Source organism: Rana temporaria, chromosome 4 (genome assembly GCF_905171775.1).
Source record: "Rana temporaria chromosome 4, aRanTem1.1, whole genome shotgun sequence".
NCBI classification, from domain to species: domain Eukaryota; kingdom Metazoa; phylum Chordata; class Amphibia; order Anura; family Ranidae; genus Rana; species Rana temporaria.
The window spans coordinates 340,367,300-340,394,762 of NC_053492.1; the positions used below are offsets into that span (position 1 = coordinate 340,367,300).

Consider the following 27,463-nt stretch of genomic DNA (forward strand, 5'->3'; position numbering starts at 1 on the left):
CGTCCGGGGAAGAAAAAGAGGTGGAGGAGAAGGCTGGCGGACCGAGAAGAAGACAGGAGAAGACACCGGGCAAGATGCGGACGAGGAGGCCGACGGAAGGAGAAGAAGATAGGAGAAGACACCGGGCAGACGACAAGGCTGAAGGACGGACGGAGAAGATAGAAGAAGACGTCGGGCAAGATGTAGACAAGAAGACCCAAGAAAGAAGCAGAGGAAGAAACCCGAATGAAAGATGAAAAGAAGATTTTATTAAAAGATTTGTCAAAAACCGGCTACTGTCATTTTTAACACTTTGACATTTTTTTTGTGGTGAAATGGTAGAGGTACAATGTACCCTATTACCATTTCACATAGGGGGGGCCAGGATCTGGGGGTCGCCTTTGTTAAAGGGGTCTTCCAGATTCTGATAAGCCCCCCGCCCGCAGACCCCCACAACCACCGGGCAAGGGTTGTGGGGATGAGGCCCTTGTCCCCGTCAACATGGGGACATCCTCCCCATGTTGAGGGCATGTGGCCTGGTGCGGTTCAGGAGAGGGGGGGGCCGCACTCTGTCCCCCCCTCTTTTCTGCGGCCGGCCAGGTTAACGTGCTCGGATAAGGGTCTGGTGTGGATTTTTAGGGGGACTCCATGCCATTTTTTTTTTAAATTTGGGGTGGAGTTCCCCTTAAAATCCACACCAGACCTGAAGGGCCTGGTACGGATATTTGCCGGGAACCGCACGTCTTTTTTTTGGGGGGGTTTTACGGCGGGGTTCCCCTTAATTTCCTTTATGAATTAATCCCTTTAGAATTGCCGGGAGCCGACAATTCATTATAGCCGCGTGTGAATTTTAAATGGCTTTTTTCCTTCAGAATGTCATTTTTTGCAGAGACAGTTCTAAGTACAGGAAAAATGCGCTATTTCACATGCTGACATTACACCCCCCCTAGGTACGAAAATTTAAAGGAATATTTCACTTTTATTGTTTCACTTTAAGCATTATTAATTTCACTGCTCCCGAAAAAACGGCCGTTTTAAAAAATAAAAAAAGCATTGATACATGTTTCCTGGGGCAGGACTAAACACTTTTTAGGACAAAACTTGCAGATTAGCCTTTAAAATGAACACTTTTGATTTCTCCCATAGACTTCTATAGGGAGTTTGGCGCGGCTTTACATATTACTTTCAATGCGTCGGCTGCTACGCTGGTTCATGCGCCTAATTAAGGCTTCACCCGGCGCAATAATTAAGGCATGAACCAGCGCAGCGCACACAGCATAGTAAATCAGCCCCATTGAATCATAGTCAATTGTATTTCTTTACAGTACATCACGGGACACAGAGCACCAGTAATTACTACATGGGTTATGGGCCACCTTCAGGTGATGGAAACTGGCATAATCAAGACCGGAAGCCCCCCTCTATATAACCCATCCCACACGGGGAGTACCTCAGTTCTTTCGCCAGTGTCTAAGGTGTTGGTCACGGTTAACATTATGCTCCCCAGAAAGGTCCTAGCTAGGGCCAGGGAGCTATACAATCAGATCAATTCAAAAACCCAAAACCAAGGCAAAAGTGGATGGTACCCGAGCCTCGATATGGAAGAACAAGGTTATGCCTGTAAAACTTCTCTTTGGAGAGCTGGGCCCTGGGATCCAGCGCCTTGGTCACATTCCTATACCACAAGTTGCTCTGGCGGGGCGCTATACAGGTTCAAGGCAGAGGACCCTAATTAATTAAAGGGGACCCCGTCCTTGAAGGTTTGGCATGACTCCGAGCCCGCCGTGATGGGTGAATATTGGGTCACTGTGATAATTCCAGTAGTACCCTGGATGGTAGGTTAAGAAGACCCTTTGTGGGCTTCTTTTAATGAATAGTTGATGTCTTGCCTGTGCTTTTCTCCTACCACTAGAGGGTGTGAAGTAGCATACCTGGTGTCAGCATCCCATGCCTGCCTGGTTAAAAAGGTCTGTCAGCTTGTGGAGGAGTTCTGCCTCTCCCTCTTAGTTCGTCAGCCACCTAAGGAGGGGGGGGGGATTTGGTCAGACTTTCTCCCCCTGGAATTTCCACGTGGACCGCCGCTTGCACGCGCGTGGACAACCTCTTTTTATGTGAAAAAAACGCCACGGGGGTCGGGGAGCAGACACCCTACAGGTCTTGGGAACCCTAGTTGCGCCTCCACGGCACCTGCTTCCCCTGCAGGGCCGGACTGGCCTACCGGGATACCGGGAAAATTCCCGGTAGGCCGCCTGCCGTCAGTCAAATTTACCAGGTCAGCTCTGGGCCGCAGCCGCCATCGTGGCCGCACTTTACAATTGTACCCCTGCGTGCGATATGATTAGCTGCAGCCTGCATTTACTCCAGTGTGATGTCTATGACATCACGTTATGTTAATAAACAGCAGCGGCGGGCCGGCCACCGGCGGGTTGAGGTCGCCATGCTCGCCGCTTCACTGACTCTTTCCTTCCCCCGCCGCTGTGTGAAGTGTGGACTAGTCTGCGAGCGATCATGCTGTTTGAGAGAGGGGAGGAGCCGAGCAGGAGAACCGAACGTCCCATCGTCCCGTGCGGTGCCAGCACCGGCCACTATGTTTCTCCACGTGTGAAGGCAGAGCCGCAGAGGAGAAGAAGTGTACGGCGCTGGCCACCCTTGGGGTAGGGGCAGAAAAGGTAGGTGCAGGGGGAGGGGAGGGGGGGGTTGACCATGCAATGGTGAGAGAGATTATACAGTCTAGATTACAATTTGCAGGGGCAGCAGAGGTGACAGTGAGAGAGGGGGTTGCATGGTGCTCCCCCCTTTCTCTGTCACCTTTGCTGCCCCTGCAAATTGTAATCTGGACTGTATAATCTCTCTCTACCCAGTCCCCTGTCACCCAGTCCCCTTTCACCCAGTCCCCTGTCACCCAGTCCCCTGTCACCCAGTCCTCTGTCACCCAGCCCTCTGTCACCCAGCCCTCTGTCAACCTGTCCCCTGTCACCCAGCCCTCTGTCACCCAGCCCCCTGTCACCTTGTCCTCTGTCACCCAGTCCTCTGTCACCCAGTCCTCTGTCACCCAGCCCTCTGTCACCCTGTCCCCTGTCACCCAGCCCTCTGTCACCCTGTCCCCTGTCACCCAGCCCTCTGTCACCCAGCCCTCTGTCACCCAGTCCCCTGTCACCCAGCCCTCTGTCACCCAGTCCCCTGTCACCCAGTCCCCTGTCACCCAGCCCTCTGTCACCCAACCATCTGTCACCCTGTCCCCTGTCACCCAGTCCTCTGTCAACCAGCCATCTGTCACCCTGTCCCCTGTCACCCAGTCCTCTGTCACCCAGCCCTCTGTCACCCTGTCCCCTGTCACCCAGCCCTCTGTCACCCAGTCCCCTGTCACCCAGTCCCCTGTCACCCAGCCCTCTGTCACCCAACCATCTGTCACCCTGTCCCCTGTCACCCAGTCCTCTGTCAACCAGCCCTCTGTCACCCTGTCCCCTGTCACCCAGCCATCTGTCACCCAGTCCCCTGTCACCCAGCCCTCTGTCACCCTGTCCCCTGTTACCCAGCCCTCTGTCACCCAGCCCTCTGTCACCCAGTCCCCTGTCCCCCAGCCCTCTGTCACCCAGCCCTCTGTCACCCAGTCCCCTGTCACCCAGCCCTCTGTCACCCAGCCCTCTGTCACCCAGCCATCTGTCACCCTGTCCCCTGTCACCCAGCCCTCTGTCAACCAGCCCTCTGTCAACCAGTCCTCTGTCACCCAGCCCTCTGTCACCCTGTCCCCTGTCACCCAGCCATCTGTTACCCAGTCCCCTGTCACCCAGCCCTCTGTCACCCAGCCCTCTGTCACCCTGTCCCCTGTTACCCAGTCCTCTGTCACCCAGTCCCCTGTCACCCAGTCCCCTGTCACCCAGCCCTCTGTCACCCAGCCCTCTGTCACCCAGCCCTCTGTCACCCAGTCCCCTGTCACCCAGTCCCCTGTCACCCAGCCCTCTGTCACCCAGCCCTCTGTCACCCAGTCCCCTGTCACCCAGTACCCTGCTGTCACCCAGTCCCCTGCTGTCACCCAGTCCCCTGCTGTCACCCAGTCCCATGCTGTCACCCAGTCCCCTGTCACCCAGTCCCCTGTCACCCAGTCCCCTGTCACTCAGTCCCCTGTTACCCAGTACCCTGCTGTCACCCAGTCCTCTGTCACCCAGTCCCCTGTTACCCAGTCCCCTGCTGTCACCCAGTCCCCTGTCACCCAGTCCTCTGTCACCCAGTACCCTGCTTTCACCCAGTCCTCTGTTACCCAGTCCCATGCTGTCACCCAGCCTGCTGTCACCCAGTCCTCTGTCACCCAGTCCTCTGTCACCCTGTCCCCTGCTGTCGCCAAGTCCTCTGTCACCCAGTCCCCTTGCTGTCGCCCAGTCCTCTGCTGTCAGCCAGTCCCCCTGCTGTCGCCCAGTCCCCCTGCTGTCACCCAGTCTAAGTGACACGCTGAATCTGGTGACGGGATGGGTGGCAAGTGACACACTAAATCTGGTGGCAGGGGATGGATGGCAAGTGACATGCTGAATCTGGTGACAAGTGGCAAGTGACATTTCGAGTGTCTCTGATGCTCTCCGGCGCCCCCCACCTCTGGCCACATGCGGTATTGCATGCAATTGAAGTCAATGCGGAACAAATTATTTTCGTTTCCCTTTAACTTCAATGGGGAAACTCACTTTGATATGTGAGCACTTTGGATTAAGAGCATTCTCCTGGAACCAATTATGCTCGTAATCCGAGGTTCCACTGTGTAACATATATATATATATATATATATATATATATATATATATATATATATATATTGTAATATTGGGGGTGTTTAGCTCAAGTGGGATATGCGATTTTAAGCGATTCACGCCAGTCCGGAACTATGTTTAAGGGCTTGTTGGCCCACTTTTATTGAAAAGGCAAAAATAAACAAAATCCAAACATAGGTTTCCCACGCAGGGGGTTTTCACTGTCCACACAGAACGGTACCTTCAGCCTCCTGGCTTATACATGTCAAAGAAAATACCAAGCCATCTGGCTCTTGTCAGCAGTAGCACAACTGCTCAGGCTCCAGCATGGAGCTCTCCTGACTCCTGTCAGCAACCTTAGACTCAGGTCTCTGGGGTTTCACAGTGCAGCCTGCACTCTCCAGCTTCTCTAGCCACTTCACAGTGCACACCTGCACTCTCTGAGTTCTCCCTTGCAAGCCTGGACTCCTCGGGAGGGTGGAGCCCAGAATGCTGGTCCTGAGTCTGCTATCAGGCCCACACACACCTGCACAATCAGTGTGCTGATCACCTCTAAAGCCTGAACTCAGGACTGGGGATTTCATCCCACCCGGATCTCTACGAAATCCCCGGGCTCCAGATCCCAAGGTGGATTTTAGTAAATACAGAGGAAACTGAAAGGCCAGTTTCCTCTTAAACCAGCAAATACCCTGGAGCCCCTCAACCTGCCTGGTTGAGAATCCTGGGTCACCACTCCCCTGGGGTACCACACTACTACAATATATATATATATATATATATATATATCTCCCTAGCCCTATGGGCTTTCATATCTGTCTTATCTTTATATAATACGCTCTTTAAATGTTTCTTTAAAATGTATGGTTTTCTCTTTTATGAACAAAAAAATAATGCCGTTATGATGTTGGGCTGGTATAATAATGCTATGGGGCTGGTATGAAATGTTTTCCAGGGCTGGTTTTTACTCCCAGTCCGGCCCTGTTCCCCTGTAATACCTGAAACGGTTGACCAAGCTGAACCCTTGTGAGGCATTGTAGCTACCTCCAACACTCCAGCCTCTGTATATGTCACTAAAGATGACTTGGTTACGGCTTTGGCTGGTTTGGAGGGTGAGTTGGCTAGTTTAATCGCGTCCACCTTCCAGTCTGAGAAAAAAATACGACAGATCCCCTTCCCCTGCTCCTGGGCCGTCGGCTGCGGATCATGCCATTGGAAGGGCATTGGAAGGGCATGAGGATGGTTCCTCATTAGAGGGCTCAGCCTCAGTCTCAAAGGTTGTTAATTCAATCGCTCACTGAGACAGTGTGTATTGGTTGCACCTTACAGAGTTGGCAGAGGCCCCCTTTTCCTCTCTGGGTTCTCTGAGGCTTCCTCAAGGGACACATGCTTTTCCTATAAACAAAGAAGGCGAATGGCAAATATATGCTGTGCCACAGCCAATATTTGAGAAAAAGAAAAAGGGATTTCCCCTGGATGGACTTTTAGGCACTAGGGGGCAGATCCACAGAGCGAGTACGCCGGCGTATCTACTGATACGCCGGCGTACTTTCAAATTACCCACGTCGTATCTTTGGTTTGAATCCTCAAACCAAGATACGACGGCATCAGGGTTAGATCCGACAGGTGTACATCTTCGTACGCCTTTGGATCTAAGATGCAATTCTTCAGCGTCCGCTGGGTGGCGTTCACGTCGTTTTCCGCGTCGGGTATGCAAATTAGCTATTTCCGACGATCCACGAACGTACGAGCAGCCGTCGCATTTTCTTCCGGCGTCTCTAGTCGGCTTTTTCCGGCGTATAGTTAAAGCTGGTATTTTGTCGCGTATAGTTAGACATGCCATGTTAAGTATGGGCGTCGTTCCCGCGTTTATTTTGAATTTTGAATTTTTTTTGCGCAAGTCGTCCGTGATCGAATTTAAATTATGCTCAATCATGAATAAAACTTTTTTTACTTCAGTACTCTGTATATTTGATATCAATACTACCAGTGCCTAATAAGTCAACCCAGGGGAAATCCCCTTTTCCTATGCACCCGTTGCTGGAACAGCTTGTTTATGCTGACTGGGAATACCCAGACAAGCATTTTATTCCTCCTAAGAGATTCTCTCAAATTTATCCTATGGAGGATAAATTCACTAAAAAATGGAGTGTGCCAGCGGTAGACGCGGCTGTTTCTTCCCTGAATAAAAGTCTTACTTGTCCAGTCAAAAATGTTCAGGTGTTTAAAGATCCAGTGGATAAAAGACTGGAGTCATTGCTTAAAGCCTCACTTGCTATGGCCGGTTGCACAGCCTGTAATAGCACTATACTTTTTGATTTTTTAGTAACAAGTTCACAGGATCAGTCGTGGTAAAATGTTTATATAAATATAAGTTAGCGCAATTTACTTCACAAATACACAAATCTAAATCCAACCTTTGAGGTTGCACTTTTATTGCACCAGCGGCAGTGAATAATAGCCAGTAACTAAAATAGCGGCCAGTCCACTCCCGGTAAAATGGAGTTTGGACTTCCGGCCGGAAGTTCCAGTAATCAGGGAATTACCAGTAGTCAAAATGGGGGATGTGGTGCTTCCTGTTGTACGAAGCAGATGATAGGATAACAATTAGCACAGGGAGGTATAAAAAGACTGACGAGCACCAATGAGGCAGCTTCCTGATGACGCATTAAGTTGCAAAATGCATAGAGGCTGCAGGACCATTGCCAGCTCGTCATGTATAATCCTATTTACGGCTGGATTAGCTCAGTGCCGTCTCCCAGGCACTTTTACATGTGAGTGGAATAACTATATATGTTTTAATCATAATAAATTCTTTGATATACTACACCATGATAGTTTTTTATATGTTACATGAGCAGATATAGAACAAGACTACAGCAAACGCATTGGGAGTGATTTCTGATAAACCTGAGAGAGTGGTTATCCATATGAACCAGGCAGATTTCTGGGTCCATCTGGTGAGTGGCCATTTTATCCGGTGACGGTGTAGGCACTATTTACGGTGAAGGTGGAAACATAGCTGGGCATCGCTGCAAGAAATTATCTATTAAGGACTTTCTTAGCACATATACATATATATATATATATATATATATATATATATATATATATATATATATTTCGTATATAAAACATTTTACTTGCTTTCTTGGGGCACATTCAATCTGTGGATTGTAACAGTAGCATATTTGAAATCTTTTTTGGTTTATTTCAATTTTTTTTGATGGATTGAGAAATTCATATGTTATAGTTTGGCACAGGGTACTGTATTGGTATTTATTGCACACTATTTGTTGATTGTTTGCACATTAATTAATAATCATAGACACATGTATATACTTTTTGTTTTTTGAGTAACAAGTTCACAGGATCAGTCGTGGTAAAATGTTTATATAAATATAAGTTAGCGCAATTTACTTCACAAATACACAAATCTAAATCCAACCTTTGAGGTTGCACTTTTATTGCAGCAAGACTTAATAAGAATATTGATATTATCTTGGCGCCGGTAACACAAACATTTTTTTTCTAAATAGCAGCTATTGGCGTCTGTCAATTCCTTAAGGATAAGGTGAAACAGGCTGTCAGAGGGGAAGAGGTCCCGGACCTTCTGGAACTTCCTAAGGCCCTTTGTTTTGCAGTTGACGCCATTAAAGTTTCCATCCATCAGACGTCATGTCTCGCTCTTCTGCTGGTACACATGCAAAGAGTGCTATGGCTTAAGCATTGGTCAGCAGAGTTGCCTTGTAAGAAACTGTTGACTGGGTTTCCTTTTCATGGAGAGTGTTTATTTGGGGAGGACTTGGATAAGTAGCTCCAGAAGATCTCGGGTGGAAAGAGTACCCTTCTTCCTGTAGAAAAAAAAGTAAGCTTCCTTCATTTAAACGTTCTGCCTCTCCGTCGCCTGGAGAATCAGCCTCCAGACAGTAAAGACGGCCTCCACCGTCAGCCCCAAGAGGAAGGCCCCAAAGCCAGTCCCAGGGCCAGAAGAGGTCCTGGGTACAAAAATCTGCAAAGCAGAGTCCCAAGGCCTCCTTATGAAGGGGCGCCCCCGCTCGCACGAGTGGGGGGAAGGCTCCTGCAGTTTGCGGGAGCCTGGCAGGAGGAGATCTAAGACAGATGGGTCATCTCCATAGTTTCTCTAGGTTACAAGCAAGAGTTTCGGGAATTTTCTTTGCCTCGTTTTCTAAAATTGAGCCTTTCCATTAGACCGATTGCTGTCTCGAGGGGTGATCATAGAGACCCCCTCAAGAGAACAAGAAATGGGATTTTACTCAAATCTCTTTACAGTGCCCAAACCAAACGGAGATGTTGAACCCATTTTGGATCTCAAGGGTCTGAGCCAATTTCTAAATATCAGCTCCTTTCACATGAAAACAATTCAGTCAGTGGTGTCCTCCCTTCGGGGAGAAGAGTTCTTAGCGTCAATATACATCAAGGACGCATATCTCCATGTGCCAATTTTCCCTGCTCACCAAAAATTCCTGTGATTCGCGGTAGAGCAGCGACAATTTCAGTTTGTGGTCTTGCTCCTTGGGTTGGCCACCGCACCAGGAGTGTTTATAAAGGTTCTGGCTCCACTGTTAGCAACACTAAGAGCCCAGGGATTAGTGGTAAAAGCATACCTAGATGACCTATTACTGATCGATCAGTCCATAAAGGGTCTGGATCTGAGTGTAGCCAGCACGGTCGGGTATCTGGAGCATCTGGGTTGGATTTCAACCTAGAAAAATTGTCCTTGCGGCCAGTAAAAAGACTGGAGTACTTGGGTCTGGTGGTAAACACAACCCACAAGAAGGTGTTCTTACCCCAGGCAAAAGTCTGTATGAATCAGTCCCTTATGCTCAGTTCCATTCAAGACTGTTGCAAAACAGTAGCCTGTCTGTCTGGAGCAGGAAAAGCCAGGATTTGAATTGTCCAATATGTTTGGCTCCAAGCGTACGCCAAAGTCTCAATTGGTGGTTACTAACCAAGATTTTGCAGAAGGGGAAAACCTTCATACTGATCATTTGGAAAATAGTGAAGACCGATGCCAGTCTTGTAGGCTGGGGAGCAATTCTAGAGAATGCTGTTTAGGGGGAATGGTCAGAGCCCGAGAAGACCTTGCCATCAACATTTTAGAAATTCATGCAGTACGCCTGGCCCTAAGGACTTGGTCGGGCAGACTGCGGGGATACCCTGTCAGAATCCTGTCGGACAATGCCACGGCAGTGGCCTATATCAATCACCAGGGCGGCACCAAGAGTCATGCGGCCCAGAAAGAGGTAGACCATATTCTGGTTTGGGGAGAGGAACATGTTCCTTGCCTATCTGTGGTGTTCATCCCAGGGGTAGAAAATTGTCAGGCAGACTTCTTAGGCCGCCAGCTATTGCTCACAGGGGAATGGTCCTTATATCCAGATGTCTTTCTATCCATTTGCCGGAGATGGGGTACCCCAAACGTGGACCTTTTGTGTCTAGGTTCAACACGAAACTAGGTAAGTTTGTGTCCCGAACAAGGGACCCGCTCGCTTGCGGGACAGATGCATTGGTAACCCCTTGGGATCAGATTTCTCTGATTTAAGCGTTCCCTCCAGCTCAGGTGCTCCCGCGTCTGCTGTGCAGGATCAAAGGGGAACGGAAATGGGTCATCCTAGTGGCCCCGGCGTGGCCCAGGAGATCCTGCTATTCGGAAATCGTAGGATCTGCTGTCACAAGGGCCGGTATACTATCCTGCCTTACAACGCTGAATTTGACGGTTTGACTGCTGAGGCCCTCATTCTAAACTCTAAAGGATTAGGGGCTTTCAGGTTCAGTGGTAACCACCCTGATTAATGCTAGAAAGCCAGCTTCTAGAGCTATCTACTATAGGGTCTGGAAGGCCTATGTTTCCTGGTCTGAGAACAAGGGATGGAATTCTCACAAGTATAGCATAAGCAGGATTCTAGACTTTCTACAGTTGGGAGTAGAGATGAAGCTAGCCTTGAGTACTATTAAAGGTCAAGTCTCAGCTTTGTCAGTTTTTTTCCAAAAACCTCTTGCTTCTCACGCTCTAGTACAGACCTTTATGCAAGGTGTAATACACATGATTCCACTGATTAAGTCACCAATGTGGCCATGGATCTGAATCTGGTCTTGTCAGCCCTTCAGAGGCCTCCCTTTGAGCCGATGTGTGATGCCCCGTTGGCCATGGTCACAAGGAAGCTAGTATTTTTGGTTGTGGTAACTTCCGCAAGAAGTTTCTCGGAGTTGGCAGCGTTATCTTGCAGAGAACCATTGCTGGTGGTTCATAAAGACAATGTGGTCTTTATGAACCAGGATATTTTGCTGCTTTAATTTTTTCCAGAGCCAAATTCGGCAGTAGAAGAGTCATTACATTCTCTCGATGTAGTGAGAGCAGTTACTGTAGCTTCTATCTGGAAGCAACTGCTCAGATTTGCATAATAGATTGGTGTTCATGCTGCCAGGAGGCCCCAATAGGGGACAGGCAGAATCCAAATTAACCATCTCTAGATTGTTTCGTCAAATCATTACTCAAGCTTATGATTTACAAAAGGCAAAGTTTCCCCTTTCCATCTTAGAGCGCACTTCACCAGGGCAGTTAGCACTTCTTCGGCAGTGCGTCACCATGCCTCAATAGCTCAAGTGTGCAAGGCCGCAACTTGGTCATCTGTTCCTACATTCACCAAATTTTACCAGATTCCCCGCTGAGCAATGAAAACCACCCCATGTGGAAAGAGCTTAATCAAGATGTATAGTGTATTCAAATTAAAATTGGCCCAAAAGGATATGGAGTATGTGTGCCACATATGAATGTGATCACATTCAACCAAGTTGCAATTGTATGTTGCAAACACAAATTTCCATTATTATGATTTATTTCACAGCAAATACAACTCATAACGTTTTGTTTCAACTACTATTTATCTTTGTTTCATGACTTTGCACCTTTCGATATATTTATTTCTTTTGTGTAGCTAATAGGAAGCAGTTTGTGTCCATTCACGCATTTAATAAATCATCTGAACCCTTTTTCTGTATTTTTAAAAAGTAGCATTTGAAAATAACTATTCAATAAACTTCCTGGAATTGAGTATTATATTTGTTCAGGTAGCTTACATGACTGATGTGTTGGAGTCTGGTGACGATGCATAAGTCTGTAGTGTCTCATTAGTCTGGACTGGACTTTCCTTAACATTTGTAGAATTGGTCACACCATGCGGAACTTCTTGGCTTGTGGTAGTGCAGTGAGATGCCAGACCTTTGTACAGTTTAATCAGTGAGGACCTATAAAAACAGAGCAGCATTTAGTAAAATGTTGAAGGCAGGAATATTTCTAGAAAGGAATAGCAAAACCCTGGCTAAGCACTGTGACTACAAAGTGCTGGAGTCCTTAGTTTGATGCACACATGTCTTCATGCCTATGTATCCTGCATGTGCTTTGATTTCCTCCAACAATAGAAAAAAACATACTGCTAAGCTATATGCAAAAAGATGTTTATATACACACACACACACTGGGCCAGATTAAGCTAGATCCGCGCAATATTTGCGTGGGCAAAGGGCAACGATTTTTGCTCTGCGCCCACGCAAATATTTTGATATGCCCGCGATTCACGGAGCAGTAGCTCCGTAAATTGCGCGGGCGATATGCTAAATAGCCCGGCGTAAGGGCGCCTAATGTAAATGATCCCGCCGGGGGCGGGAATCATTTAAATTAGGCGCGCTCCCGCGCCGAGCGAACAGCGCATGCTCCGTCGGGAAACTTTCCCGACGTGCATTGCGGCAAATGACGTCGCAAGGACGTCATTTGCTTCTAAGTGAACGTGAATGGCGTCCAGCGACATTCACGAATCACTTACGTAAACGACGTGGAATTTAAATTTCACGAGCGGGAAGGGCGGCTATACTTTAGCATTGGCTGCCCCTGCTATAGCAGGAGCAACCTTGCGCTAAAGTCGCCGTACGGAAACTCCGTACCTTGCGTGCGCAGGGCCCACGCAACTTTTGTGAATCGGTGGTAGTATGCAATTTGCATACTATACGCCGATCACAATGGCCGCGCCCCCTAGCGGCCAACGCAAGAATGCAGCCTGAGATATGAAGGCATAAGGAGGCTTATGTCTGTCATATCCTAGGCTGCAGTCCGCGTAGCGATGTTCCTGAATCAGGGGCATTCGCTACTCGGGAGCAAAACAGCTATTGCGCCGCGCAACCTATGGTTGCGCGGGCGCAATAGCTTCCTGAATCTGGCCCACTGTATACATGCTGATATTTGGGATACATGAAAAAAGGCAAAAAAAAGTGTGTTTATGCGTTCAAGCAAATTAATACTTCCGGAGGAGGCAAGATTTTAATAACATTCTTTATAATTTAGCTTGTACAGATCCGACCAATACAAAAGGCCTTCCCTTATTTAAAAAAAAAAAAAAGAAAGAGGAAAAAAATAGTAATCTTTGTATGTATAAAACCTTTATTGGATAAAGGTGGGGGGGGGGGGGGTGACTCCAATTCTGAGACTGACAGATAAAGTTGCTGCATCTATTTACTACTACGCTAAGGAAAAGGCACAGCCCCATCTAGTGGCTATACCCCTACATGTACGGGTAATATTAGAAAAATTAGAATATCGTGCAAAAGTTCATTTGTTTAACTAATGCAACTTAAAAGGTGAAACTAATATATGAGATAGACTCATTACATGCAAAGCAAGTTAGTTCAAGCCATGATTTGTCATAATTGTGATGATTATGGCTTACAACTCATGAAAACCCCAAATCCACAATTTCAGGAAATTTGAATATTACATGAAATCAATAAAACAAGGATTGTACATAGAACAATATCGGACCTCTGAAAAGTATGTACTTGGTTTGGGCCCCTCTTGCAGCAATTACTGCCTCAATACGGCGTGGCATGGAAGCTATCAGCCTGTGGCACTGCTCTTCTGCATTGTTCAGTCTCATGTCTCTCATCTTTCTCTTGGCAATGCCCCATAGATTCTTTATGGGGTTCAGGTCAGATAAGTTTGCTGGTCAATCAAGCACAGTAATCCCATGGTCATTGAACCAGTTTTGGTGCTTTTGGCAATGTGGGCAGGTGCCAAGTCCTGCTAGAAAATGAAGTCAGCATCCCCATAGAGCTTGTCTGCGGAAAGAAACATTCCAAAATCTCCTGGTAGACGGCTGCGTTGACCCTGGACTTAATGAAGCACAGTGGACCAGTGGCGGTGCATTTATAAAGGGTGCAGGAGCGCAGTCCCCCCTCTCCTGCTCTCTCACATAGATAGATTCATGCATTGCATATCTATGGTCGGCGCTGCCGCCCGCTATTCATGTGCCAAGCCATAGGCTCTAATAGGCTTCCTGATTAGAGCCTGTGGGCTCTAATAGGCTTCCGAAAGGGTAAACAGCGGGCGCACTGCTGTGCGTTCGCTGATTACTCAGTATTGTGTTAGGGAACTGAATACATCGCTTCCCTAACACTGACCTGCCTCTCATCCAATCAGGTGCACCGGGTCTGGTTAACCTGTCACCTGATTGGCTGAAACAGGCACCACTATTGGACGCCTGACGGGACATGAGTACGGTGTGGAGAAGTGCCCAGCCCCGCAGGAGACATTAAGGACCCCGCTCATCGCCGTCACCTGCTGCCCCACCAAGACAGAGCGGACGGGGGTCACACTGGCAACATTTGATGGGGACACTGGCAGCATTTGACACAGTGGCAGCATATGATGGGCACAGGAGGGAGCTGCGGTGGCTCAACGCGATTGGCACTGCGCTGACAAGCCATTCACCTCTGCAGCTAGAGGTTCGGATCCCGGCCTCGGCTTCATGTGAATTGAGTTTGGTGGTCTCAGCCCGGCTCCCGGTGGGTGTGCTATGCAAGGTAAGCCTGTGCTTAGTACGCCCACCCCCCTCCCACAAAAACCACCACACCTACACACGCACTCTAAATTGGGTTAACACACGCACATTGACCACGCGGTCTCTAAAGAGAGGCGAAGGACTAATGGGGCTGGTTGAGCGGGCTAATCCTCTCACTCCCTTATAGGGAGTCCCTCTGCCCCGTTGGGCTTCAAAGCGGAGCAGGTAGGGCGGGCTGTGTGGGAGGACCCCCTCACACACCCGCCATTGCCACCCGGGGCATGGAGAAAGGTGGCAGATTGCCTCTGGGGGAGGCCTGCCTACTCCCAACTCCTGCAGTCCAGCTCCTCTCTCGAGTACACGCACAAAATACACTTTAAAAAAAAAAAAAAAGAATTAAAAAAAAAAAAAAAAAAAATATGATGGGCACAGTAGCAGCATTTGATGGGCACCCTGTCAGCATTTGATGGGCACAATGGCAGCATTTGATGGGCACAATGGCTGCATTTGATGGGCACAGTGGCTGCATTTGATGGGCAGTACACAGTGGCTGCATTTGATGGGCACAGTGGCTGCGTTTGATGGGCATAGTGGCTGTAATTGATGTTTTTTTTCACAATTTTTTTGTTTGTTTGCGCCCCCCAAACTATTTGGGGTGTTCGCGGCAAATTCGAAAGCTGCGGAACACCCTTTAAAAGTCTATGGGAGAAAGCAAAAGTGATAATTTTAAAGGCTTATATGCATGGTATTGTCATAAAAAGTGTTTGGGGACCCGGGTCCTGCCCCAGGGGACATGTATCAATGCAAAAAAAAGTTTTAAAAACTGCAGTTTTTTCAGGAGCAGTGATTTTAATAATACTTACAGTGAAACAATAAAAGTGAAATATTCCTTTAAATTTCGTACCTTTGGGGTGTCTGTAGTATGCCTGTAAAGTGGCGCATTTTCCCTGTGTTTAGAACAATCCCTGCACAAAATGAAATTTCTAAAGGCTATAATGAATTGCCGGGTCCCGCAATACAGATAAAAGTCATTGAAAAAAACGGCATGGGTTTCCCCCCCAGTCCATTACCAGGCCCTTTGAGTCTGGTATGAATATTAAGGGGAACCCCGAACCAAAATAAAAAAAAATTGCTTGGGGTCCCCCCAAATGCCATACTATCCCTTCAGGTCTGGTATAGATATTAAGGGAAACCCTGCGCCCAATTTTTTTTTTAAATGGCGTAGGGGTCCCCCTCAAAATCCATACCAGACCCTTCAGGTCTGGTATGGATCTTAAGGGGAACCCAGCGCCAAAATTTAACAAAAATGGCATGGGGTCCCCCCGAAAAATCTATACCAGACCCTTATCCGAGCACGCAACCTGACAGGCCACAGTAAAAAAAAGGAGGGATGAGAGAGTGCCCCCCTCCTGAACTGTACCAGGCCACATGCCCTCAACATGGGGAGGATGCTTTGGGGTCCAAAACACCATGCCCCATATTGATGGGGACAAGGCCCTCATCCCCACAACCCTTGCCCGGTGGTTGTGGGGGTCTGCGGACGGGGGGATTATCAGAATCTGGAAGCCCCCTTTAACAAGGGGAACCCCAGATCCCGACCCCCTATGTGAATTGGTAACGGGGTACATTGTACCCCTACCATTTCACAAAAAAGTGTCAAAAATTAAAAAAAAACACAAGAGACAGCTTGGCACAAGTTCTTTATTACAAAAGAAAAAAAAATTCCAGCGATGTACATACATTCTCGACCCGACGATACCGGGAAAAAAATTATTAAAAAAGCCGCTACTGTTGCCTCATAGGTGGTTACCGTCGAATGATGCTACACACTCCGTGACAGCTCTTAAATAGCTGAGGGTGGGGCCACCCGTGACGTACGCGGATGACCCGCCCCCTCTGATGCCAGGGGATTTTTCTGCGGTTTCCCCGTGGTGCCAGATGGGGGCGGGCCACCCCCATCTATTACCATCATCATCTCCATCTTTTAACCTTATCTTCCGACTACTGTCCACCACAATTTATTAACATCATCATCTCCATCCATTACCCCCATCATCTCCATATATTACCCCCATAATTTCCATCTATTACCCACATTATCTCCCGACTACTGTCCCACCACCATCTATTAATCTCTTCATCTCCATCTATTACCCTCATCATCTCTCGACTACTGTACACCACCATCTCCATCTTTTACCCCCATCATCTGAAGACTACTGTCCACCACCATCTATTACCCCCATCATCTCCATCTATCGACCCCATCGTCTCCCGACTACTGTTCCACCACCATCTATTAATCTCATCATTTCCATCTATTACCCTCATCATCTCCCGACTACTGTACACCACCGTCTATTACCCCCATCATCTCCATCTTTTACCCCATCATCTGCAGACTACTGTACACCACCACCATATATTAACCTCATTATCTCCATCTATTGTCCTCATCATTCCCCGACTACTGTCCACCACCATTTTTTTTACCTCATCATCTCCCGACTACTGTCCTACCACCATCTATTACCCCCATCATCTCCAGACCACTGTATACCACCATCTATTACCCGTGACGGGTGACTCCGCCCCATCTGATGCCACAGGAGACCGCAGAAAACCCCTGTTGCGTCAGAGGGGGGTGTATGTCACGGGTGGCCCTGCCCTTAGCTATTTAAGAGCTGAAATGGCGGGTGTAGAGTCATTCAACTGAACCACCTATGAGACATCATACCCCGTTACCAATTCACATAGGGGAGGTGGGATCTGGGGTTCCCCTTGTTAAAGGGGGCTTCCAGATTCCAATAAGCCCCCCGTCCACAGACCCCCACAACCACTGGACAAGGGTTGTGGGGGTGAGGCCCTTGTCCCCATCAACATGCGGACATGTAGGTAGATTCACGTAGATTGGCCTAACTTTAGGGCGGCCTAGCCTAGCCTGTTTAGGCTACACCGCCGTAAATTAGTTAGGCTAGTAGTGATTCACAATCTACTTACCTGTTAATCTACGGCGGTGTAGCCTAAAACGAGCGGGCGTAAGGGCGCCTAATTCAAATTGCTTGGAGGGGGGCGTGTTGTATGGAAATGAGGCTTGACCTCATTTTGACACTGCGCATGCGCCGGGCGACTACATTTCCCAGTGCGCATTGCAGCTAAGTACGCCGTACGGGCCTTTTGATTTCGACGTGTACGTAAACTACGTAAATCCCGATTCGCGGACGGCTTGCGCAAACGACGTAAAAAATTTGAACCTTGTGGCGGGAACTGCGGCCATACTTAACATTGTTATTCCACCTCATAGGTGGAATAACTTTAGGCGGCTTATCCCTTACGGAAACGACGTAATGCGACGGTGTAGGCCTGGCGTACGTTCGTGAATTGGCGTATCCCCTCATTTACATAATCTACGCCGGCCGCAATGGAAGCGCCATCTAGCGGCCAACAGAAAATTGCAAGCTAAGATAGAATTGCGCAAGCCGGCCTATCTTAGCTTTGTTTAAGTGTATCTCTGTTTGAGAATACACTTAAACAAACGCCGGCGTAGATTCAGAGTTAGGTCTGCTTATCTACTGATAAGCCGGCCTAACTCTTTGTGAATCTACCTAATAGTGCTTTGGACCCCAAAGCATCCTCCCTATGTTGAGGGCATGTGGCCTGGTACGCTTCAGACTTGCGAACTGGTGTTTGGCTCATCCTTAGTCAGCAGTCTTTCCCATGATTGTGATTCCTACTGAACCAGACTGAGAGACCATTTAAAGACTCAGGAACCCTTTGCAGGTGTTATGGCTTAATTAGCTGATTAGAGTGGGACACTTTGAGCCTAGAATATTGCACCTATTCACAATATTCTAATTTTCTGAGATTGTGGATTGGGGGTTTTCATGAGCTGTAAACCATAATCATCACAATTATGACAAATCACGGCTTGAACTATCTTGCTTTGCCTGTAATGAGTCTATCTCATATATTAGTTTCCCCTTTTAAGTTGTATTGGTGAAATTATCTTTTTTACGATATTTACATTTTTCTAGTATCACCTGTAATCCTGGACAATCACCTCAAGAGTCACAGTTACTTGCAGTGTCAAACCTTACATTTGGTTACACGCTATCTGCCTGTGTCGTTCTAGACCCCCAGATCTGAATATTGAAGACAGCAGTTATCTCCAGATCAGTGCCATACCAGACCTCCATATTGTCACCAGATTGATAAGTAGGCTGTACACCACAGCTTCTACTGTGCCTCTTCTTCCATCTGTATTGCTTCTTTAGGGCTACCCTGAGGTGTACACTTAAAGTGGATGTAAACCCACATTTTTTATTTATTTTTTGCTGTCACAATGTAGAGTAAAATGCCACGTACACACAACCGTTTTTAATGACGAGAAAAATGCAATTTTTTAAATTAGTCATTAAAAACGATCGTGTGTACGCTCCAGAGCATTTTTCTCAACGTGAAAAATGGGCATTAAAAATTTAGAACATGCTCTATTTTTTATCGTCGTCTTTCACGTCGTCTTTTTTAACGTCCTGAGAAACGGTTGTGTGTACGCTTTAACGATAGGAAAAAAACTTGCATGCTCAGGAGCAAGTTATGAGACGGGAGCACTCGTTCTGGTAAAACTAGCGTTTGTAATGGAAATAGCACATTCGTCACGCTGTAACAGACTGAAAAGCACGAAGCCTGAAAAGTGTGAATCGTCTCTCATCAAACTTTTTCTAACACGCTGTAACACAGAATTGGCAAAAGCAGCCCAAAGGGTGGCGCCATCCGAATGGAACTTCCCCTTTATAGTGCCGTTGTACGTGTTGTACATCACCACGCTTTGCTCGAACATTTTTTTTTCACGATCGTGTGTATGCAAGGCAGGCTTGACAAGAATTACATAGAGAAAAACTTTGTTTTTTTCCATGACATTAAAAACGGTCGTGAGTACGCAGTATAAGATTTTCTGTCAATCGCAGCTAAAATATGTAAAAATCCAAAATTCTCATCGAAGTATTCTCCCCTGTTCCCTATATTAGGGAACCCAGGCTTCATACCAGGTACAGTAGGAGCAGTTTTTAATAAATTAAAACAAAGGGGTAAGGTACAGGTATCACATTTTCTGCAAACTGGTATGTGGCCATCAATGGAGGCCCTAACAAAGAGAGGAGGGAATTATGAGTTATCCTTATGGCAAGCATTTCAAATAAGTAACTTTTTAAGATCCCTGGGACAACCATCTAATTTTCGGCGACTACTAACAAAATTTGAACAGTACTGCGATGAGGAGGAACCAATACAAAGAGTAAGTTCAAAGATGTATAGACTATTGAATTCCCCTCAGGAAGATTTTGAGTTGCCGGGATTGGGAAAATGGGAAAGAGATCTGGGGAGAAATTTCTCACAGACTCAACGTAAACACATAATTCACTTAGCACTAAACTCCTCAATATCTACGCGAATACAGGAATCCAACTATAAACTATTGTTCCAATGGTATTATACACCAGTAAGGCTACATAAATTTTCTAAAGGCTACTCAGAGTATTGTTGGAGATGTAGGGTGGAGCAGGGAACCTTGCTGCATATATTTTGGTCCTGTGCAAAAGTAAGAGAATACTGGAAAGAAGTCCAGAGAATTGTTCAAAAATTTACGGAACACCAGATTCCGGAGGATCGAGCTTTTTTTCTGCTCCATTGCTCACAAATCCCAGTGCGAGAGTACAAAAAGATGGTGATATGCCACATGATAAATACTGCCAGAAATGGAATAACATTACAATGGAGAGACAGTAGATCACCCTCTATTGCGAGATGGCTCAATAGAGTGAGAGAGACTGGAGCCATAGAAGATCTGATCCTCTCAGCCCGGAACAAAAGGGATCAGTATGTAGAAACTTGGACAGGTTGGAACCAGTTTATGAGTACGGAACAGGGGAAGAGATTACTGGAGGAATAGATAGGGGAGAGAAGAATCCGTTTTGGGTAGATGTGGAATGGGAGAGGCCGAGGGGTTGAAGTAGGGGAGGATCCGTCCGTCTCCGGCGGGGTGGGGGAGGGGGGGAGTTGGCAGGTCTTTCTCCTCTTTTTTTTTTTTTTTCTCTCTTTTTTGTTGAGGATTATGTTGATTTCAGTTTTAAGGGAGGGTTAGGTGGGGTATAGGAATGGACAAGGGATCAGAGGGGAGGGAAAAGTGTGAGGTCAATATAGCGGTATTAAGAAACGGGAAAAGAAGTTATCGATAAAAGGCAGGCGGGCGTGGGAACAGAGTAAGGGGACCAGGGAGGTACTGCCTGGGGTTTATTCTTCTTAAGTTTCTGAATCCCCACCTGTTTATTTGCTAGCCCATCATAAATGTGTAGTGATAAGAACTATATGATTATGTATCCATTGTATAAGTTATGTTAACCCTCTGTGAACCTTACCATAAAAAAAAAAAAAGATTTAAATATGAAAAAAAAAGATTTTCTATCATCCGTGCCCAGTCTTGCCACAAAGAGTTAATCCAACTCTGAGCAATCCTCTTTTCTTTTTTCAGTGAGATAAACGGACTAACCGGAGAAAACGTTTGTCCTTTCCTCCCCCTTGCTGTGGATGACAGGTTATTTACATATATCATGCACTAGCTTGAGACAGGCATTATTTTTGAATTCCCACCCCCACTCCTTTTCTGAAGTCATGTGGTTACTTTTATGGATTTTGACTGGATGTTAGTGATCATAGCAGAATTTAGTGTAAGGAATACACAGCAGAAAATGCATGTTGACAAGGGGAGGGTAGAGGTGGGCGGGGAGCCTACTGACATCATGACTCCATCCACCGAGCTCCAGACAACAGATCCACCCACAGAATCTGCAGTTTTTCAGTTCTTATAACAGACAGAGGGGAGACATTTGACAGGTAAGGATACATGCAGGATGCATCTATATCCTTATAGATCAGCACTATGGCAGTAGTTTAGAAAGGATGAGAGTGGGTTTACATCCACTTTAAAGTACATCAATGGTCAAAATGTGAAATCATATATTCATCTTCACATTGTATTTTTATTATTTATAATGTATTCATATTACTCTGATGGCAATTGCGTCCTTAGGGGGGGCAGAGGGGGCCCTGACCCCCCCCCAACATTATGCTGTGCCCCACCAAAAAATGTTTTTGTATTTCTCCTCGCTGGAGTAACAGTCTCTCCTGAGAGGGAGAGCGTCCCCAGTCAGCTCTGCGGGGGATTCCTCCCCCTCCCTCTGCTCGCTGACACTGCATATTGCGAGCGCTCACACAACCACAGCCGCCCGATCTGCTCCTTCCCCTGCATCCTCATTGGCACGGAGAAGAGCGAGTTGCAGAAAGGACTCCATGAGCACTGTAGGGGGGGGGGGGGGGTTTGGGCCCAAGCCTTCATCTCAGTTACTGAAAAAACAGACTGATTCTCCCATCCTTAGGACAGGAGAACCAGCCTGTAAATTCCGAGAGTGGTTACTGCAAGCTGAGCCGAGTGTCAGTCTATGACACTCTTTCACAGCCCAGCGAGTCCAGAAACTCTCCTCACATACGAGCAGGGAGGAATACAGCTCCTCCTCCTCCTCCTTTCAGTTCTGTCCACACTATCCCAGTGTGCTGTATCTGAAGAGAGGGTGTGTGTGGACGGGAAATATGAAAATCAGCAGCATTTCTGGCTGTGTGTGAATGATGCCTGAGATTCTAGCCTGGACCGTGGGTAAGTGTGTGCACTGCAGACTGCAGTACACTGTAATCACTGAACTGCATTATCTCCATCCCTTCTGTCCCCCATATGTCTTCCTCCCCTCTCCTGTTCTTTCAAGATTCACAATTTACATTTACTTTCAGTTAGGCAGGTAATATACGGTGCAAAATTCTTTCCTGCATCCACAGATTGCAGGAAAGAAACTTGCATGATTCCCCCATCAACGCAGACAGTGCTGACAGGGGAATATCCCTCCTTCCCAGAAATTATATTCTCCCGTCAAACAGAGATTATCACTAGTGGTTATACAGCAAGCACTAGTGATAATCATCAGAGAATCTGCTCATTAATGGTTCAAATCTCAGCCAGTTCCTGCTGAACCAGCTGAGATTTAAACTGTCTATGGCTGGTCTTGGCTCTTAGGCAGCCCATACATTGATCACTTTTTTTCATTCAACTATTAGGTTGAATGAAAAAAAGAAATGATCCAATTCCCCCATCTCCACATTATAGGTGGATGGCGGAATCCTCCCAGTGTTGACCAGTGCTGGAACAACCAGAGTTGCTATCCTGTCCCGGCTATTCACAGTGCTGGTCTCTGTCTCCATGGCAGCGGCGGCAGCACATAGGAACCCAGTGCTGGTTACTTTATGGGGCTGATGTACAGGAGGGCCAGCACAATTTGTTAGAGATGGGCTGGGCATGTTCAAAATTCCACATGCCAGAGCCTGTCAGGAAGCCCACACTGCACAGCGCTAATAACAGGCAGTAAGACATTTCCCGGTCTGCAGCTGCACAGATCAGGAAATGTCTCACTGGTTGTGATTAGCACTGTGGAGTGTCGACTTCCTGGCGGGATCGGGCATGTGGGATTTCAAACACACCCAAGCCCATCTTTATTGGTTGTAGACAGTTGAGCTCCCTGCAGGTTGCTTAGCAGCAGTGGAGCCTTCTCTGACATGCTGATCATGATTCAATCCAGGTGATGCTCCTAGTCAAATCGTAGTGTTAACAATTTTCGAATTTTTCCATTTTCGAATTTTCGAATTTTTCAATTTCCGAATTTTTCAATTTTCGAATTTTTCAATTTCCGAATTTTCAAATTTTTCGTATTTCCGAATATTCGTATTTACGAATTTCGGAAATTCTGAAATACGAAAATTTTTCGGATTTTCGAATTTTTCAATTTTTGAATTTTTAAATTTTTCAATTTTCGAATTTCCGTATTTCCGAATTTCGAAAATTCGAAATTTCAAAAATTGAAAAAATCGAAGTTCGAAAATTTAAAAATGTTTCATATTTCAAATTTTTCAATTTCCGAATTTCGAATTTTCGAATTTTTGTATTTCTGAAAAATTCAAAAATTCGAAATTCGAAAATTGAAAAATTCAAAAATTGAATTGAAATTTTCATTTTCGAATTTCGAATTTTTCGATTTTCGAAATTTCAAAATGTCGTATTTCCGAATTTTCATATTTCCGAATATTTTTGTATTTCGAAATTTCGAAAATTGAAAAATTCGAAAATTGAAAAATTCGAAAATTGAAATTTCGAAAATTTAAATTTCGAAAATTGAAATTTCGAAAATTGAAATTTCGAAAATTGAAAAATGAAAAATTTGAAAATAAAAAAATTGGAAATTGAAAAATTCGAAATTCGAAAATTGAAAAATTCGAAATTCAAAATTTCGAAAAGTTCGAAATTTCGAAAATTGAAAAATTCGAAATGTCAAAAATTCGAAATTTCGAAAATTCGTAAATTTCCGAATTTCCGAAAATTCTTTTTTTTTTTCGGTTCATTTGTTTTTTTTCCGTAAATTCAGAAAATTCGTTTTTTCCGTTTTTTGCTTTTTCGGAAATCCGAAAATTTCCCGAATTTACGAAAAAAGCAAAAAAGCGAATTAAATGATATTTACGAATTTACGAAAATTGTAAAAAAACGAATGAAACAAAAACGAAAAAAAACGAATTTTTCGAATTTCCTGAATTTACGAAAAAATCTAAAATAAAGAAAATAACATAAACGAAAAAAAACGTTTTTTTTGGCAGTGCACATGTCTACTTTACAGGCATAGAGCCCACATGGCTGCTGAACATACAGTGGATTGTATATATGTGGTTGTACTCTTGATGCTAATAAATACTGTATTTATTAGATCTGACTGGGAGCATCACCTGTATCACATCCCGATCAGCATGTCAACAGAGAGGCTGCATTCACACCTGAGCGTCGGTCGCTCGGACGTTTTTTTGGGCGTTTTTTTCTGGCGTTTTGTTGCGCGTATTCATGCTTATTTGCGCATTTGCATACAGCGTTGTCCGACATTTTTGTACTTCGACGTTTTTTATTTTAGCCAATAGGAAAAATTATCATCTTTTCATCACTTGTTGCTATGTTGGTAGATTTTTTTAATCTTCTGCATGGGCGACAAGTTCTATTGATTAAAGCGACGAAACGCCCGTAGAAAACGCCCGTTGTCGCGCAAGTCGCTTGAATCGAGCGTTTCCATTACTTTCTATGGGAAATGGAAACGCTCAAATACGCCCAAATCGCCCGATACGCGCGACAAAAAAGGGTCCGGGACTTGTTTGAGCTTCAGGCGATCGTCGTTTCAGCGTTCGGCATTGAGATGTGAACAGTCTCCATAGAGACTAAGGTAATTTCGACCCTCCAGCGTATTGTAGCGTCGCGCTTCAGGCGTTAAAACGCCTAGGTGTGAATGGAGACAGAAGGTTATACAGCATTACTGCTGCTAGGTGACCAGCTGGGGGCTCGGCTCTCTATAACCAATAGTGCCAGCCTTCCCCTGCATGCACCTATAATGTCACTAGCACTAGGTCCAATTTCTGATTGGCTCAGATGGAGAGGTGGGCAGAAAATGTCATGGTCTCCAACTTGGTCAATCAGAGGAAGTCTTGTAAAGGGCAGCACAGTGGCAAAGTGGTTAGTGCTTTTGCCTAGTAGCACTAGGGTCGTCGGTTCAAATTCCAACCATGACACTACCTGCACGGAGTGTGCATGTTCTCCCTGTGCCTGCGTGGGTTTCCTTTGGGTATTCTGGTTTCCTCCCTCACTCCAAAGACATGCTGGTAAGTTAATTGTCTCCTGTCTAAACTGGTCCTTGTATGAATGTAAGTTATGGACCTTAGATTGTAAGCTCCCTAAGGGCAGGGACTGTTATAAATGTATAATAGTAAAGTGCTGTGAAGATTGACGGTGCTATATAAGTACCTGTAATAAAATTAAAAACATATTAATTGATAAATATACAAGACTTAAGGTGAATGGCTGAGCAGCTTTCAGCTCGACTTGATTTTGTACCACTGCAGACAGGAAGTCCTCATGATACTGGGTTCATTCCCACTTGTGCAGACACCGGCATTTTTTTAATGTGCACTGTTCACACTAGAATACAGGCAACAGGTGTAGAGCATTGCTGTGTGTAAATTTGTAAAATGTCTGCATTTTTCCACACAGCACTGAATATTTCTGCCTATGTGCGTGTTTCTGTGCACTGAAGCTGAGCAGTGGTATATATAGAAATTATTCGAAATTTGTTAAAATATAATTAAAGTTAAGGAAAAAAATGGTAAACAGTGCCCTGTATTGTAAAGACACAAGACACCACCCCCTAGAGGCATACAGCGTGGTCACCAGCCCAAACAGGAAAACAGGTCGCTTTTTTGTGCTGGTACAATGAATGAACCTTATGTGGCCTAATACTATAATATAGGATAAAGCATAAGACTTAGAATATCTTTAGTTTTACACAAATAAATTACATATTTTAGTGGTGATCATATTCTAATAAAGTTTAAAAACATACTTCTTCAGTTTTCTCCTCTTCTGTATAAGCAGGTCCTCGTTATACTGGAACAGAACACTATAGTGAGATATAAAAACACGCAGACGCTGGACACAGACCAACAGCAAGTAATAATCTGGGTGGTCCTTCTCTGTGTATTTTAGAATATTCTGCACAAAAGAGGAAACAAAATCATAATTTACTTTAAATATTTGACTGGTACTCATAACTTGCATTTAACTACAACACACATGTGGCCTAGCATGACATTTTATTCCATTGATATGGATTTAATCAGACACACATGCTCCAAAATTAGAGAGCAAATAATAACTTTATAAGTTGTGTACATAATATGTAAAGATTAATAGTAGAATAATATACTTTGTAAATAGTTTTTTAAACCTGAAAAAATCCATAAATGACTTCAGAATTTTCTCAGGATGACGGGCCCGTTTTTCAATATCTGTTGGCTTTGGTGTCCCCCTATATCACCAGGCAGGACAACGTTATGCGGGAAGCCATCACTGCTGAGCAGAGACTAGTTGCCACGTTGCACTACCTGGCAACAGGGAGAAGCCTGCAGGACCTCAAGTTCTCGACAGGCATCTCCCCCAGGCTCTGGGGATCATAATTCCAGAAACCTGTTCTGCCATATTACAAGTCCTGCAGAAGGACTATATTAAGATACGTTTTCTCCTTTAACCTCACATTCTATGTATTTAACCACTTAAGACCCGGACCAAAATGCAGCTAAAGGACTAGGCCCCTTTTTGCAATTCGGCACTGCGTTGCTTTAATTGACAATTGCACGGTCGTGCGACGTGGCTCCCAAACAAAATTGATGTCCTTTTTTTCCCACAAATAGAGCTTTCTTTTGGTGGTATTTGATCACCTCTGCGTTTTTTTATTTTTTGCGCTATAAACAAAAATAGAGCAACAATTTTGAAAAAAATGCAATATTTTTTACTTGTTGCTATAATAAATATCACCCAAAAATATATAAAAAAACTATTTTTTTCCTCAGTTTAGGTCGATACGTATTCTTCTACCTATTTTTGGTAAAAAAAATTGCAAAAAAGCGTTTATCGATCGGTTTGTGCAAAATGTATAGCGTTTACAAAATAGGGGATAGTTTTATTGCATTTTTATAAAAAAAAATTTTTACTACTAATGGCGGCGACATTATGGCGGACACATCGGACAATTTTTACACATTTTTGGGACCATTGTCATTTTCACAGCAAAAAATGCATTAAAAATGCATTGTTTACTGACACAGACACACATGCTCCGTGAATGCTCCTGCATTCACGGAGCTTCGGACCGGGTCGCGACCCACAGCTGGGCATTATACAATCACGTACAGGTACGTGATTGTGCCCAGCCGTGCCATTCTGCC

The 27,463-nt window shown here is 45.5% G+C and overlaps 1 protein-coding gene across 1 annotated transcript in view; it reads right to left on the minus strand.

Moving 5' to 3' along the window:
- Nucleotides 1-27,463, minus strand: part of ARHGEF33 (Rho guanine nucleotide exchange factor 33) — a 241,513-nt gene that overhangs the window by 47,059 nt on the left and 166,991 nt on the right. Inside the window, exons 12-13 of the mRNA XM_040350765.1 lie at nucleotides 26,083-26,231; nucleotides 11,814-11,981 (exon numbers count right to left, since the gene is read on the minus strand). Of these exons, the coding sequence (XP_040206699.1) occupies nucleotides 11,814-11,981; nucleotides 26,083-26,231 (317 nt within the window). The remainder of the gene's footprint in view (nucleotides 1-11,813; nucleotides 11,982-26,082; nucleotides 26,232-27,463) is intronic.